Genomic DNA, 14,674 nt, shown 5'->3' with positions numbered 1-14,674 from the left:
GGCCTACCACATTTTCTTTCCTTGATCCTTTTTCCTTTAGCACTTTGCTGCTGCTGTCTTAAACTGCTTTTAGGACTAGCTCAGGAGCAGTTCCATGCTAGTTCTTTAATGGCATGATGGGGGCATATCCTAGCTAACCATCCAATTAGCATATCGAGCAGGGAAGAGCCTCAGTGGGGCCCCTTCCAGAGACCTTAGCAATGTGCCATGAGTTGTATTTAAGGATTAGTTTTTGACTATGCCCTATGTACTTTTTTCTTCCCCTGGGTCACAGAGCTCATGCAGAGTGTAATGAGAGAATAAGGTGCTGAGGACTTGCTACTGCGCTCAGAAATTTCAGTTAAATGAGGAGCATCCGCTTGTGTTAACTGACCTTATTTAAAGTTACATTTGGCCAGGCACGGTGGCTCACATCTGTATTCCCAGCACTTTGGGAGGCCGAGGCAGGTGGATGACTTGAGGTCAGGAGTTCAAGATCAGCCTGGCCAACATGGTGAAGCCCCCTCTCTACTAAAAATATAGAAATTAGCCGAGCATGGTGGTGTGTGCCTGTAATCCCAGCTACTCACGAGGCTGAGGCAGGAGAATGACTTGAACCTGGGAGGCAGAGGTTGCAGTAAGCTGAGATCATGCCACCACACTCCAGACTGGGCAACAGAGCCAGACTCCATCTCAAAAATAAATAAATAAATAAAGTCACATTCATGAACTTGGTAGAAAGTGAGAGCCTATTACATTATTTCAGATCCTTTACTTGTGAATCTAATAGGAAACTCTACCAGGGCTGAGCAAAGGAAGCTAAGAAGAGAGGGCACTGATGGAGCAGGTGGTTCACAATGTGCAATGTCATGAAGTACAGCCAACTCTGCTGTCACTTAAGGATTGATTTGGCCTATTCTGAATTATTCTAGTCCCCTTTCCTGGTCTATTTTGATAGCTTTGAGCATTTAATGCTGTCTGGTTAGCACTTCTGCTAGGCAGAGGTAGGACGTAAGGATAAAACTTTCAATCTTTCTAAGACTTTGTCAGGACTCTGACCCCCAAATCCTCCCTGTCTTTCTTCTGCATATTTGTTGGCCTTCAAGGTACCATTAGTCAACGCCTGCGGGGCCTCTTGGTTCTGGTCTGTGAGCTGTTCATTGCATTTCTTTGATGTTTTCTTCTTAGTCCTTCCTTTACAGTGTCATTTATGGCTGAATTCGGAATTGCCATTTTTAGTTGTCTATGATACAATATCGTTTGAGATATCTGGTTGCCAAGATGAAGCACAAAACCACTCACAATATAAATTAATACATAAATGTTAATATTCAGGCACCAAATAATCATTTTTTCAATTAATATTTACTGAGCATTTACAAGCCAGGCACTGTTGTGAGTTCTAAAGATCAGCAGTGAACTGGAGGAACACTGCCTGTCTGCTGGACTTCCCACTGAGCGCCTGCAGCTCTTTGCTGAAGGCTCTGTTTAGCTTCCAGAGCCCCCTCTTCCCAAGGGTGCAGTTGGCCAAAGAGTACTGAGGAATTATCACCCTGGAAGCAGTTCTCAAACAATGACTGATGGGACTTGGTGTAAATACTCCAGCTCCCTCTCCCCTTAAATGGGATCACCTTCAAGTACATGTTCTGTCTCATTTCCTTCGAGGGAAACACAAACTAAGACACTCCATCCTCATGAAACTCATAATCCCTGGAGGAAGAGACCAAAGCTAGCATACCAGAAAATATATCTATTAGTAGAATGACAGATGGTGATAAATGCTACAGAGAAATATTAAACAGCATATGAGACAGGAGTGCCAGCAGGAGAGATTGCTATTTGTATGGGCTACTCAGGAAAGTCTTCATGTTGTGGTAACATTTGCATTTGAGAAGACTCTCAGTGCACTCAAAACAAGTCTCTCTCTCTCTCTCTCTCTCTCTCTCTCTCTCTCTCTCTCTCTCTCTCAATTTCTATTTTGAAATAACCTAGAGTGGTGGCTAAGCACTAAGAGCCTTCCCTAGTGCCTGGGCATTAGAGAGGGAATCTGGTCCAAGCTGGTAGCCCTGCGTCATTTCATTCTTTTCTGGTCTTGGTCATTGACCATCCTTTTCATAACCACAGGCTCGGCTCCATCTTTGCCACCCTTAGGTGGACCGAGGAGGAACTCCCTAAGGCTCAGGCCCATCTACTTAGACACTTCTGCTTCTATGGGTTCTGGCTGCTTGGGAATACCAGCAGCAACTTTCTGGAGCACCTTCTGGGAAAGGAGCCACAGAGCTTCTCTCTTCAGGACATCAGGCTTGTCTGCGGTTTCTCCTCGACTTGAGGACAAGGAAGCCTTGGTATGAGAATGTCCTCAGGACCAAGCAGAAAAATGTGCCTTTTCATTCTTCTTTCTCTGCCATCCCTTTCTTCCCTGAAGCAAAAGGTCAAATGCTTTGTTGCTGCTTGTTTTGGAAAAGTGTAAGAGGGACTGGTGAAGGATAAAGGAGGAAATATGTCAACTCTCAAATATGACAGGATTGAACACATGATTTATTTTATCATCTTAGAATTTAGTTCTAGAAGTCTCCTTAATTTTTTTTAGATTTAATAGTATAATTTATCTAGCAGTGTTTTGAATTAAAATTGCAACTTTACATGACAGACTTAGGGTATAGAATTACAAATCTGGACATAATTTCCTGGCGACTGAATCAAGTATCAACATATCCGATGACCACCATGACGGGAGTTGGACAAGTCACCAGCACTCAGAAAATCAAAGGTCAGCTTGACTGATCACTCCTTTAGAAACGTGGGGAGTTGACTGCTTCTTGCACACACCACCGCACCTGTTCCACACAAGCAGCCTTGTGAGATTGGCAAGAGAAGCCAAGATATCCAAGCTATTTCCCACCTAGTAAGTACCTAGGAGCTCAAGCTTCCTCTGTGGCTGTGATGGCACTCTACCTAGGAAAAGATATAGCAAGGAAAACCTGACAGATCATCCAGACAGTGCCATCTGTGGTAAGAGATTAGTCACTGCATACTTTTCATTAGAAAAAATATAAAGAAAGTCAGAGAATCCCACGGTAAGTCCCTGCCAGGCAAAGCAGAAGACCTGTTCTTCCCATCGGATTCAACATTACCTGCAAATACTAAGATCAAAGATAAGAAATGTAAGATCTGACTTTTAACCTTAATCAACAAAAATATCTGCAGTAGGATATAGTAGAATCATGGAACTTCAGGAGAAATATGGTAGGTTGAACATATTCAACTAACTGATCTTTCTTGAAACCACACCAAAACTCCATTAAGAGAGACTTTTAAGGGCGTAATCTGGCAAGGGTGAGGGATAATAGATAAGAGACGACCATTACATAATTTAGGCATCTGGCTATATGTTTACAGCAGTTAACAGATCTGAGAACCTGATCATTGGTCATCTGTGTGAAAACCTGGAACCAATCCAAGGTATAAAAAAACCTTAAAAGTCTCAGAAATGGATGATGTTTGTTTCCTCTGGAAGTGGGATTCAAGATAAGGCATAAAACAAAGAGGATAGTTGACAGCTACTTAAGGAACAGTCAGAACTCCCACCTTACAGAGACTATTTATTTATTTATTTATTTATTTATTTATTTATTCGCTGGAGTCAGGAAAACAGAGGGTTTTGAGGATGACACAAAGCCCAGGTGAAAGCAGGCTATAGACCGGGCGCAATGGCTCACGCCTGTAATCCCAACACTTTGGGAGGCTGAAATGGGCAGATCACCTGAGGTCAGGTGTTCCAGACCAGCCTGGTGAAACCCTGTCTCTACTAAAAATGCAAAAATTAGCCAGGCGTGGTGGCATGTGCCTATAGTCCCAGCTACTCGGGAGGCTGAGACAGGAGAATCACCTGAACCCAGGAGGCAGAGGTTGCAGTGAGGCAAGATAACACCACTGCACTCTAGCCTGTGTGACAGAGCGAGACTCTGTCTGAAGAGAAAGAAAGAAAAGGAAGGAAGGGAGGAAGGGAGGAAGGAAGGAAGGAAGGAAGGAAGGAAGGAAGGAAGGAAGGAAGGAAGGAAGGTAAAGTGATCGTAAGCATACCAAAAAATGCTGAGACCTCCCTCATTCTTCTCCAATCTTGCTCTAGAATGCTGGCATCCAGGCCTTCACTCTATCGTGGCAAGAGATTAGAAAGAACTTCTCCCAAGACTCTAATCTGCCTAAGTGTAAAGACCTAAAGATATCAATATTAGGTTATTACTCCAAAAGAGAAAAAGACAGATCCCTCTGCAATGATGCCTTACCAACTCTCATACTTTTCAAGGGCAGCAAACACATCCAGAAATCCAATCAGCTTTTTAGTCTGCCAATTTGAAATATGAACAGATAATTAAATGTTACTAGACATATGAGGAAAACTTCCTTAAAAATAGGAAAAAGCAGGGGAAAAAAGTAACTTTGTAGGAAATAATGACTATGTAGTGAGAATGTGTGAAGTATACACGTATCATTAATGTCCATAGAAAAATAACCAAATATATTATGTCCTTGAAAAAGAACAGAATGCTATTTTTTTCAATAAATGTCAGAGAACATAAACTGGCTGTTAAACACAAAAACAAAACACTCTGAAAAAAGGTGGAAACACAGTTGAGGAAATCTTTTAGAGAGTAAAGCAAAAAAATTAGATGAGAGATTGGAGAGAAAATGTATAAAAGTTTAAAATCTGGTCAGGTGTGTTGGCTCACGCCTGTAATCCCTGCACTTTGGGAGGCTGACATGGGCAGATTACCTGAGGTCGGGAGTTCAAGATCAGCCTGACCAACATGGAGAAACCCCATCTCTACTAAAAGTACAAAATTAGCTGGGTGTGGTGGTGCACGCTTGTAACCCCAGCTACTTGGGGGGCTGAGGCAGGAGAATCGCTTGAACCAGGGAGGCGGCGGTTGCGGTGGGCCGAGATCGCGCCATTGCACTCCAGCCTGGGCAACAAGAGCAAAACTCCGTCTCAAAAAAAAAGTTTAAAATCCAGACAAATAATATTCCAGAATGAAAAAACAGAGGAAATCATCATAATAATTCATAAAAGTTTTTTTCCAAACAAGACCACAGCTTTCAGACTGGAAGGTTTCAAAGAGTGCCCAGCATAGGGGATAGATAAACCTATGCCAAAGCATATCATTGTGAAATTTTAAGAAACAGGGACCAAAAGTGCTAGAAATTGCCAGAGGGACAAAAACCAAAACAAAACAGGCCACACACCTGTTTTTAGGATGGTGAATCACAAAGTCTTCAAACCTCTTAACAGGGCTAAAAGACAGTGGAGAAAATTTTTCCACAAAAATGTTTAAAAAAAAAATCCAATCCAAAATACTGTGCCCAGCAAAACTAGCAATCAAGTGTGCAAGTGTAAAGAAGTCATTTTTAGACACGCAAGGCTCGAGAAACTTAATATTCATGAACTCTTTCTCTGGAAGCTACTGACCAATGTGCTCCAACTAAAATTAAAAAATCAACAATGAAAGGGGAAGACATGGAATAAATAAAAGAGATTTAGCACAAAATAGAAGTGAAGAAAACAGAAATTAATCAGTCTAGATTGGAGCAGGTAAAAGGCTCCAGAAAAGGCTTCAAGAGAATCTAACAAAGAGAACACTTGTTATATCTGTGCATATTGCAAAACCCTTTAGCTAACCGGTGGATACTTTGGAGTTGGACTGGAGATATATGCAAAAAATTAAGCAAATGATAAAACAAGATAATTATTAACTATAGGGAAAATAAAAAAATTATTCATGAAGATAAAAATAATTGTTAGGTTACTGTATGACTCAACCCTGAACACACACAGTGTTTATGATAACATAAACACTGAACACTGTAACTAAATCATAGTATAACTATCTCTGAAAGAATGGGAGTAATGTATACATGTGCTACAAGAGTAGAGATAAGAAAGAGCAATATTCTCATCTTTCATGGTGGTAAGTCAAAAATAGCAATACATGCATATTCTTTTGAGATACAGAAGTAAATACCAAAAGCTTCTGCTAAAAGATTTGAAAGTGTTTGCTTCTAAGTAGGGAGACGTGAAGAAGTGTGTTTCTCTTAACTGTCCTAGTAACAGTAGTGCTGGATCGCAGCCATAGAATAATTCTAAATTTAGCAGATAACCCTTGACTTTTTGACCATGTTGTTTTTCCTATACTTGTCTCCTGAAGTGGTATCTGCGTATCAAGAGCAAATCACACAGGTGGCTTCTTAGCTCCCCTTGGTGACTCCACGCGCTGGCCGCATTCAGCCCCTCCCTACTCCCTCCTTGTAAACTTAGCCCATCAGCAATCAAAGCTGACTGATTTTTCTTCACCTTCTACCAGACTTGGGCAGCAGAATGGTAGAAGGGAAACTGGAGCAGAGCTGGATCAGAATGAATTGCTTCTTTCAGAAGAGTCCTGAAATTTACATCCCCAAGAAGGTTCCTATCTGGCCAACATGAAATTAGTGTGTTTGTCCACTAACTGAGTGTGTGGGCTGCAATTTCAAACTCTTTAGTGTTATATGCACTAAGAACTACACTAAATGAATAGAAACCTGAACTGATCAGCAACAGGAATCAAAGAGGAATTTTATGTTCCATGTTTTTAAGTTCTTGAAAAGCAATTCTCTGATGGACACATCCTTGGTATTTCCAACCCTTGACACATAGAGATACACCCTCAGTAAAAATGTGTTCATTGATAATCACCAGCAGTAAGGAGTGCCCCAGCTCCAGGGTGCATTCAAAACATTTTGCTGTTCCTGGAGAAATACGAGCTGAAAACATCTTTTCCCAAGTACCTGAAACAGGAGGGTCAATCCAGAATGTCTCCTTAAAAGTAGGTTTTTAGAAGCCCGTAGATAAAGGGATCCGAACCTGAGAAGATGAGAGAACCACTCCACAACGCTCTTCTAGACCATTCTTCCTTTCTGTTCTCCAGGGCTCCCTTTTCTGGACACAGATCTTCCTCATTCTTAATTGTTGCAAGGCCAGTGGGATGGCCCTGAGTGTAGAGGAGGCATCGGAGTAGCCCATAGCCCAGTAAATACTCAAGGACCTTTGTATGTATTTGCAAGCATGATGGCATCCCACTGAGTGTCACTGAATACACTGCAGAGTTATAAAGCATGATTTTAAAGCATCTCTGGAAGGCATCATTACGTCATAGCAGAATTTTGAATTGATGTCTTTCTGACATCTTTAGGAGGATTGTTTTTCCTATTCTTTGAGGGATTTACATTTTTCGTACTTCAGCTGGAAATGGTACAAACACCATGTATGTTTATGAAAACCTTTAAATGCCATTATATGAGTGACATGTCCAATTGGAAGCATACTGATTTATTATTAACAAGATATGTAAGGGAATTTATTTTTAGCCTTTGTCAACTAAGCTTATCCTTCTGAACTCAACTTTTCTTTCTGGTGATTTTATTTCAGAAAATAGTAGCATTGCTTTTATTGTGGTTTGATGTTTCATAATCTCACTCAAATATGGGACATTTTGTTTTAATTTAGCTAGAAATAATTCCTATTATATTAGCCTGATTGAATTCATAGACTTTCAGAGCTACAGGAGACTGAGGCATCCATATAGATTACTCATCCTATAATTGAGGAATTTGTCCCTGACCAGTGACAAGAATGGAAGAAAACTGGATTTCTTGCAATGTTACTGATTTGTTTAGAAAAGCAATGTGTTTTCTTATCTTAATTCTCAAGGTTTTTCATTCTTCTATGTGCCTCAGTGGACCAGAAAAAAATTGTAAATTTTTCACAAACAGTGCAAGTTTGATAGAAAAGGGCTAATGCATTTAAGTCAATGGTGACAACAATATTCCAGCTGAAGGTTATGTGGAAGGAAAATCCTCAGAGTTTGTTCTCTGCCCCAAGTCTTTACTAGTCAGAACTATTTTTTAGGCTAATTCGTTATGACCAAACATCTGTATTTTTGCAAATACTCTTGACCCCTTGACTGACACCTACAAGATTACAAACTGACTGCTCTTTATCTTTACATTTTACTGGCTTTCCTTGACTTTGACATATCTCTGCCTAATCATTTAATGTATCAAAAATCTTCAGCATTTGCTCCTTTTGTTAGCAAGGCAAAGCTTTGGGATTGAAAAGTTGATACCTGGTTTCACAGTTAAGAGTTCCCTGATTGCACAGTTATTTTATTGCTATGATATGAATGTGTTTACAAGAAGCTCACTTGTAGTCTGCAGTCGTATTCTACCCGGACTGCCCTTCAAACTCAATCTTTGTTCTTATTTAAGGTTAGGTAAATTCTTTCACTAGGAATTTTTAAATTCTTTAATATAATTACAAATAATCCTCACACTCACTCACCAAACTATTGTTGTTTACTGATTTTAATCTATGCTAAAATTATGTTAAAAGTTTTTATTCCAATGAGATAATAAAGGTAGAGAAAACAACCAAAGAGGTTATGGTTTATTTGACCTGTAGGATATTAACTAGTCTGTATTCAATTTAGTAATATCTGTCTAGGTTGTGTTTTTGGTTTTTGGTTTATTTGCTTGGTGTTTGTTGACAAAAATATACAAACACAGACATACAAACACATAAACATACACATACAAACACATACATACATGTGTGTATATATGTCTACATATATATTTATATGTGTGTGTATGTGTGTTTCATAGCTTCCTTTGACCTGGCTTTGACATCTTCTGGATTCCTCAACAATGGATTTTTAAAACTTGGATACACATTCTTTGCATGTTCCAAATTATACCTTGACCTTAATTATAATATCTTCATTTGAGGATGACAAATATATGATGCGTATACCCTCGCTTTTCTATCCTGTACCCAAGGCAGACATCAAAATTCATCACAGGCATGGTTCGGAATCTTTCTCAACACAAGCACCCAGAAGACATTAATAATAAATGGAAATTGGAACTAAAGTTAAAATCCATTTGTCATTTCTGCCCTATTGGCCTATGTTGTTTTTGTCTTGCTTTTAAAAGTTGCTGATCAAACCAAAGCATGTTTATTCTTGCATTTCATTCTTGTTCTTCTTTCATGTTCAATAAACCATTGTATTAGATTGCACAGTTATTTTATTGCTGTGATATGCATGTGTTTACAAGCATACACTTGCCAGTTTTCTATACCCTGTGACTACCCCGGTATGCACACTCATCCAGCAGTTACATTACTTTCCTTTCCTGGCCCCTGAAGATACTTGCATTTATTGCCTGTCTTTTAAGGAATTGCTAGTTAGAGACTGAGTTGTATGAAATTGTCTTTTGCATAGGTTAAAAACAGCAAATATTACAAATTTCATATCATCTGTCCTAATCAGAACACAAGAATCAAACAAAATGGTGCTGTCTTTGGTGATCTTCCAGTTTCAAAACAATTTATTTTCTATTTTGAATCCCAATAATCATCCAAAAGAAGTGGTGATTTAGCACCCACTGTGCGTAAAGCATCTAGTAGACACCAGGGACGACAAAGATACATGCACATTCAGCTTTTAAAGGTGTTCATGCCTGGGTTTCAAGGGGTGAATGGCCTTATTTTCTATTAGACAGTGAGCTCTTTGAGGGCAGAGGCTGTGATTTACTGTGCTTTATTTTTTCTGTGCATTTATCGTATGGTAGATGTTCAATAAACCTTTGTGAAATTAGTGAAAGGCAAAGAGATAGGGGAGAAGGAAAGGAAATAGAGAGAAAGGGAGGAATAGAGATTCTAGTGTGAAAAGCACCTGCCCAGGCCCAGCACAGTGGCTCACGCCTGTAATCTCAGGACTTTGGGAGGCTCTGGTGGGAGGATCGTTTGAGTACAGGAGTTCAAGACCAGCCTGGGGAACATAGGAAGACCCCTGTCAATACAAAGAAAACCAAAATTACCTGGGCATGGTGGCGCATGCCTGTGGTCTCAGCTACTCAAGAGGCTGAGGCAGGAGGATTGCCCGAGCCCAGGAGGAAGGTTTTTCCTTTATGAAGCAGCTCCTCTCATCAAAAGAGCCAAAACAAACTTTCCTTCTTATTTTTTATTCTTGGACAAGAGTAAAAGCAATTTAGCTATTGAGTTTCCAGAACTTGGGAAAAGCAGTCATCAGTCACCTTGAGAAACGTATTGAATGTGAAAAGATTTTTACTGTGGTAAATAATCAGTGCTAGTTTTGCCATTTACAGATGACACACCTCTTAGCAATCAAGAATAAATAATGTTTAAATCAGTAAAAATTAGAATTGTTAAATGTCGTCGTTTTACTGATAGGTTTGGCAGTAAGGGTGAAGAGAAGGAAAACAGATACTTTTATATACCATTGGTGAAAGTCAATTGCTAGGACTTTAACAGTCAATTGCTAGGAAATTGGTTATGTGTATTAAAATCCTCAAAAATATGCAAAGTCTTTGAATCAGAAATTATATTTCTGGGAATTCATCCTGAAGAAATAATTAAGTATTTATACAAAGATGTAACCATCAGAGTAGTCAAGTCAATGTCATTTATACTAGTGAAAAAATTAGAAACAACTTTAATGACCAATGATAATAGAATATTATTTTGTATTATACTGCTATATTTTATGATACAAAAATGTAGATAGTTGCATATTTTATGCTATAGTTATTTACCTGCATAGAATTTCTTTTTACATTAAAAATGTTCATAATATATTGCTCAGTTAGTACAAATGTTACTAAATTATATTTATAATTATATGTATGTGTGTATATGCATGATTACAGCTTCATAAAAGAATTATACACACACGGGTGTTTTTCTGGAAGGATACACAGCAATATTTTAACAGTAGTTATCTCTGAAAGAAAAGTTAGGGATGTTCAAAACAAGTTTTATTTTTTCTCTCTGTTTATCTCATTTCCCAGTTTTTCTTTAATGAACGTATTCCAGTTTTATAGTAATAAAAAACTGTTTCAACAAGAAAAAAAAAATGCTACCTTCCGACATTTGTTGGCAACATATTTACTACCCACAGATGCGCTGTTGTTTTGAAGCTTTGATTGTCAAGATTGAAGAAACAAATTGTAGTGATAAAGCAAAATAGTTAAGATGATCCTATGTATCTATGAAGATTATTATGATAAAGAATTGTCTCAATACGTGTATCAAAACTACCAGTTGTATACCTTTCATATATAGTTTTTTAAATTATACCTCAATAAAGTTGACAAAAGAATTTTGTCAATATTTAATATTAGTCAACTCAGAAAGGTTACAACATAGAAAAATTTCTAAATAGAATCTGAGTAAACCAAATTAGCTGTGTCATATTTCTGCCATCTGAAGTAAAATCATTCTTAATATGAGATTTAAGGATCTTTTTTCATGAGCATTCAAATTTTTATTTTTAGGAAAGACTTGTTTGTGGGTATCTTTATTTTCTGTTTCAGAGAAAAAAATATCATTATTTGAAAACACGTTCACATTATGTTAAATGATAAAACCACTCGTAAATAATTTATTTTTTATTTTTTATTTTGAGAAAGAGTCTCACTCTGTCGCCCAGGCTAGAGTGCAGTGGCACAATCTTGGCTCATGCAACCTCCGCCTGCTGAGTGCAAGCAGTTCTCCTGCCTCAGCCTCACAAGTAGCTGAGATTATAGGCGCCCACCATGCCCAGCTAATTTTTGTATTTTTAATAGAGACAGGATTTCAACATGTTGACCAGGCTAGTCTCAAACTCCTGACCTCAAGTGATCTACCCACCTCAGTCTCCCAAAGTGCTGGGCTTACAGGCTGCTTGTATATAATTTTGATTGTAGAGTAACATGTATTAATAAGAAAAAAATTGAAAAATTACCCCAAATTCTATCACACAGAGATAAGCACTGATAACATTTTAGTGCTGATTCATAAAGGTAACACCCAGTCTTATATTGGGAAACAGGAGGTTGGTGTTTAGTTATTTAAATCCTCTGAAAAGTCGGTAGGGATCATGTAAGTACATTTTTTCTCTATTATCTGTGACATTTGGAAATAATTGTAGTGAAACAGCATAATCCTACACTCTTATTTATCCACACTAAAATGTAATTGTGGCTGCTGTCTTCTACCTTGGACACTACCAGATATTTCTGGAAAAAAAAAAGAGGCAACTTGACACCCGTAAAAAGAATGTATTCACATCCTTTCTAACTTCATTTCCTCCAGGACAAATATCAGTGGATGGGTTCATGCGCTATCTGAGTGGAGAAGAAAACGGAGTCGTTTCACCTGAGAAACTGGATTTGAATGAAGACATGTCTCAGCCCCTTTCTCACTATTTCATTAATTCCTCGCACAACACCTACCTCACAGGTATGAATTTTCTGGTTCTTTGTTACTTTAACCAGTCTCATCAAATTTCACCAACCTCTACTTGCTATTGTTCAGAAGCTGAAGTGTGTTTTCTTCCATTTCCTGTGAAGTGCCTCTGAGAACTCTGGGGTTCCACCACCAAAGCCTCCCACCTCCCATGAGCAGTCATGTCCACATGTGTAGGAAGCAATAGCATCATTTCTCCATAGCCTAAGTTTTCAAGTCTTCTAAAATGCAACCATGGCTGACATTTTCAGACCAATGGGATTTTTGTGTAACTGAACTCATTCTTCAGTGTACTTGAAGCCATGTCCAGTCCTACCCAGTTCTCTGGGCTGTGTTCATCTACATGACAGCTCAGAAGGTCTTAAGTGGCGGCTCATGCCTATAATCTCAGCACTTTGGGATGCCGAGGCGGGTGGATCACCTGAGGTCAGGAGTTTGAGACCAGCCTGGTCAACATGGAGAAACTCCTGTCTCTACTGAAAATACAAAAAAAATCAGCCAGGTGTGGTGGCGCACGCCTGTAAACCTAGCTACTTGGGAGGCTGAGGCAGGAGAATCACTTGAACCCAAGAGGCGGAGGTTGCAGTGAGCTGAGATGGCGCCACTGCACCCCAGCCTGGGTGACAAGAATGAAACTCTGTCTCAAAAAAAAAAAAAAAAAAAAAAAAAATTAAGTAATTGCTTTTTGTTCAAGGTAGGACAGGGCTTTAGACAAAAACAAATTGACCTGTGAATGACAACTTACACTTTATTGTAAATGTTATAATAAAGTAGGAAAAAACAACAATGTGTTTCCTAATCTGAGCTTAAATTAAGCATTGACCTATATGGCAGTCTGGTGAAGTGTATGCACCCTTCTCAGAATGCTAAATGCATAAATTAAGTACCTAGAATTAAAGAGGAAATAAATTTCATTGAAATATTTTTATAAAACGTTGTGATATATATCCTTGTATATCTCAGTATTAACACAATTTGACTAAGTATAAGCAAAATGTTGTGATATTTGCAACAATTGGAATATAATACACAGATCTTGCTAGTGACTTGTAAGCTACATACTTAACTAAAGAGAACGTTAAATTTTGTGTGGAAGTTAAAATTAAAACTGTAACCATTTTTTCTCATCCAAGTTCAAGGAGGTTCATGGAATATCACTTTAAGAGTCTAGATCTTTGACATGATAAAATTCAAAGAAGTATAATTTTTAAAATCTGAGCACATTATAGAATCTTACACTTATCCTATATTTAGGAGCACAAAACTCAAAAATACTTAAGTATGTGTCCGGTTGAATTTTGGGTATTGTGTGTGATTTTATTTAACTGGAAGTCACAATATAGAGTAGATTTTTTACTAATAATCTTTTGAGTCCAAAATACCTTCCAACCGATATATTTATGTTCATTACATTCTATTTTATTTGTCATATAATAAATGAGTCAGTAGTACCAAAATGAATGACAAGACTGACTGGATATACATTCTATTTTTTCACCTTCTTTCAGAATATATTAATTTTTCCCTTTCTGCATATCACTAGGGTTTTCAGATTTTATGTATGTTCATTGAATCACAGCTACCATTTTCCTTTTGAGAGACCAAATTGTCTCAACTTTGGTTAGTGGGAGACATTTTTAGGCTATCATTTGTGTCCTCTTGACATGACCTATTAATCTTTGGAAGTGTTCTGGCACATAAAGATCTTCTGCACTCACATTATTCTTTTCTGCTCCAGAGATGGAAACAGACTATTCCCCAATGAGCCCTGGTTCTTTTTGATGGGAAAGAAAAAGTATGAGTAACAGCAATTTGGACTCTGAACATTGCCTGGACTTTTTCAGTGATCAAAGGAAGAGAACATATTTTTTTTTTTTGTCTTTTTAAGGCACGAGTTCACATAAATATTTCTACTTCTACCTACCAATTTAAATTATTATTATTATTATTATTATTATTATTATTATTATTATTGAGACAGGGCCTCACTCTGTTGCCCAGGCTGGAGCACAGTGGCATGATGATAACTCACTGTAGTCCCGATCTCCTGGGCTCAAGCAGTCCTCCCACCTCAGCCTCGTGAGTAGCTGAAACTACAGGCACATGCCACCACACCTGGCTAATTTTTTATTTCTTGTAGAGACAAGGTCTCACTATGTTGCCCAGGCTGGTCTCAGACTCCTGAGCTCAAGCAATCCTTCTGTCTCAACCTCCCAAAGTGCTGGGATTAATGACATGAGCCACTGTGCCTGTCCCCAATTTAAATTCTTTTTAAAAAATTTTATTTTTCCATCAGTTATAGGGGTATAGGTGGTATTAGAGTATAATATAGGTGGTATAAAGAGTAAGTTCTTT

At 38.3% G+C, this 14,674-nt stretch overlaps 1 protein-coding gene across 3 annotated transcripts in view; it reads left to right on the top strand.

Annotated features, from left to right (window-relative positions):
- Window positions 1-14,674, top strand: part of PLCB1 (phospholipase C beta 1) — a 752,445-nt gene that overhangs the window by 540,807 nt on the left and 196,964 nt on the right. For all 3 annotated transcript variants that reach the window (XM_015149373.3, NM_001257867.1, XM_028827440.2), the window contains 1 exon segment: window positions 12,167-12,313. In XM_015149373.3, coding sequence (XP_015004859.1) covers window positions 12,167-12,313 — 147 coding nt within the window.

Source organism: Macaca mulatta, chromosome 10, assembly GCF_049350105.2.
Source record: "Macaca mulatta isolate MMU2019108-1 chromosome 10, T2T-MMU8v2.0, whole genome shotgun sequence".
Lineage (NCBI taxonomy): Eukaryota > Metazoa > Chordata > Mammalia > Primates > Cercopithecidae > Macaca > Macaca mulatta.
Note: the sequence above shows the minus strand (reverse complement) of the source record. Positions and strands in the feature narration are given on the sequence as shown.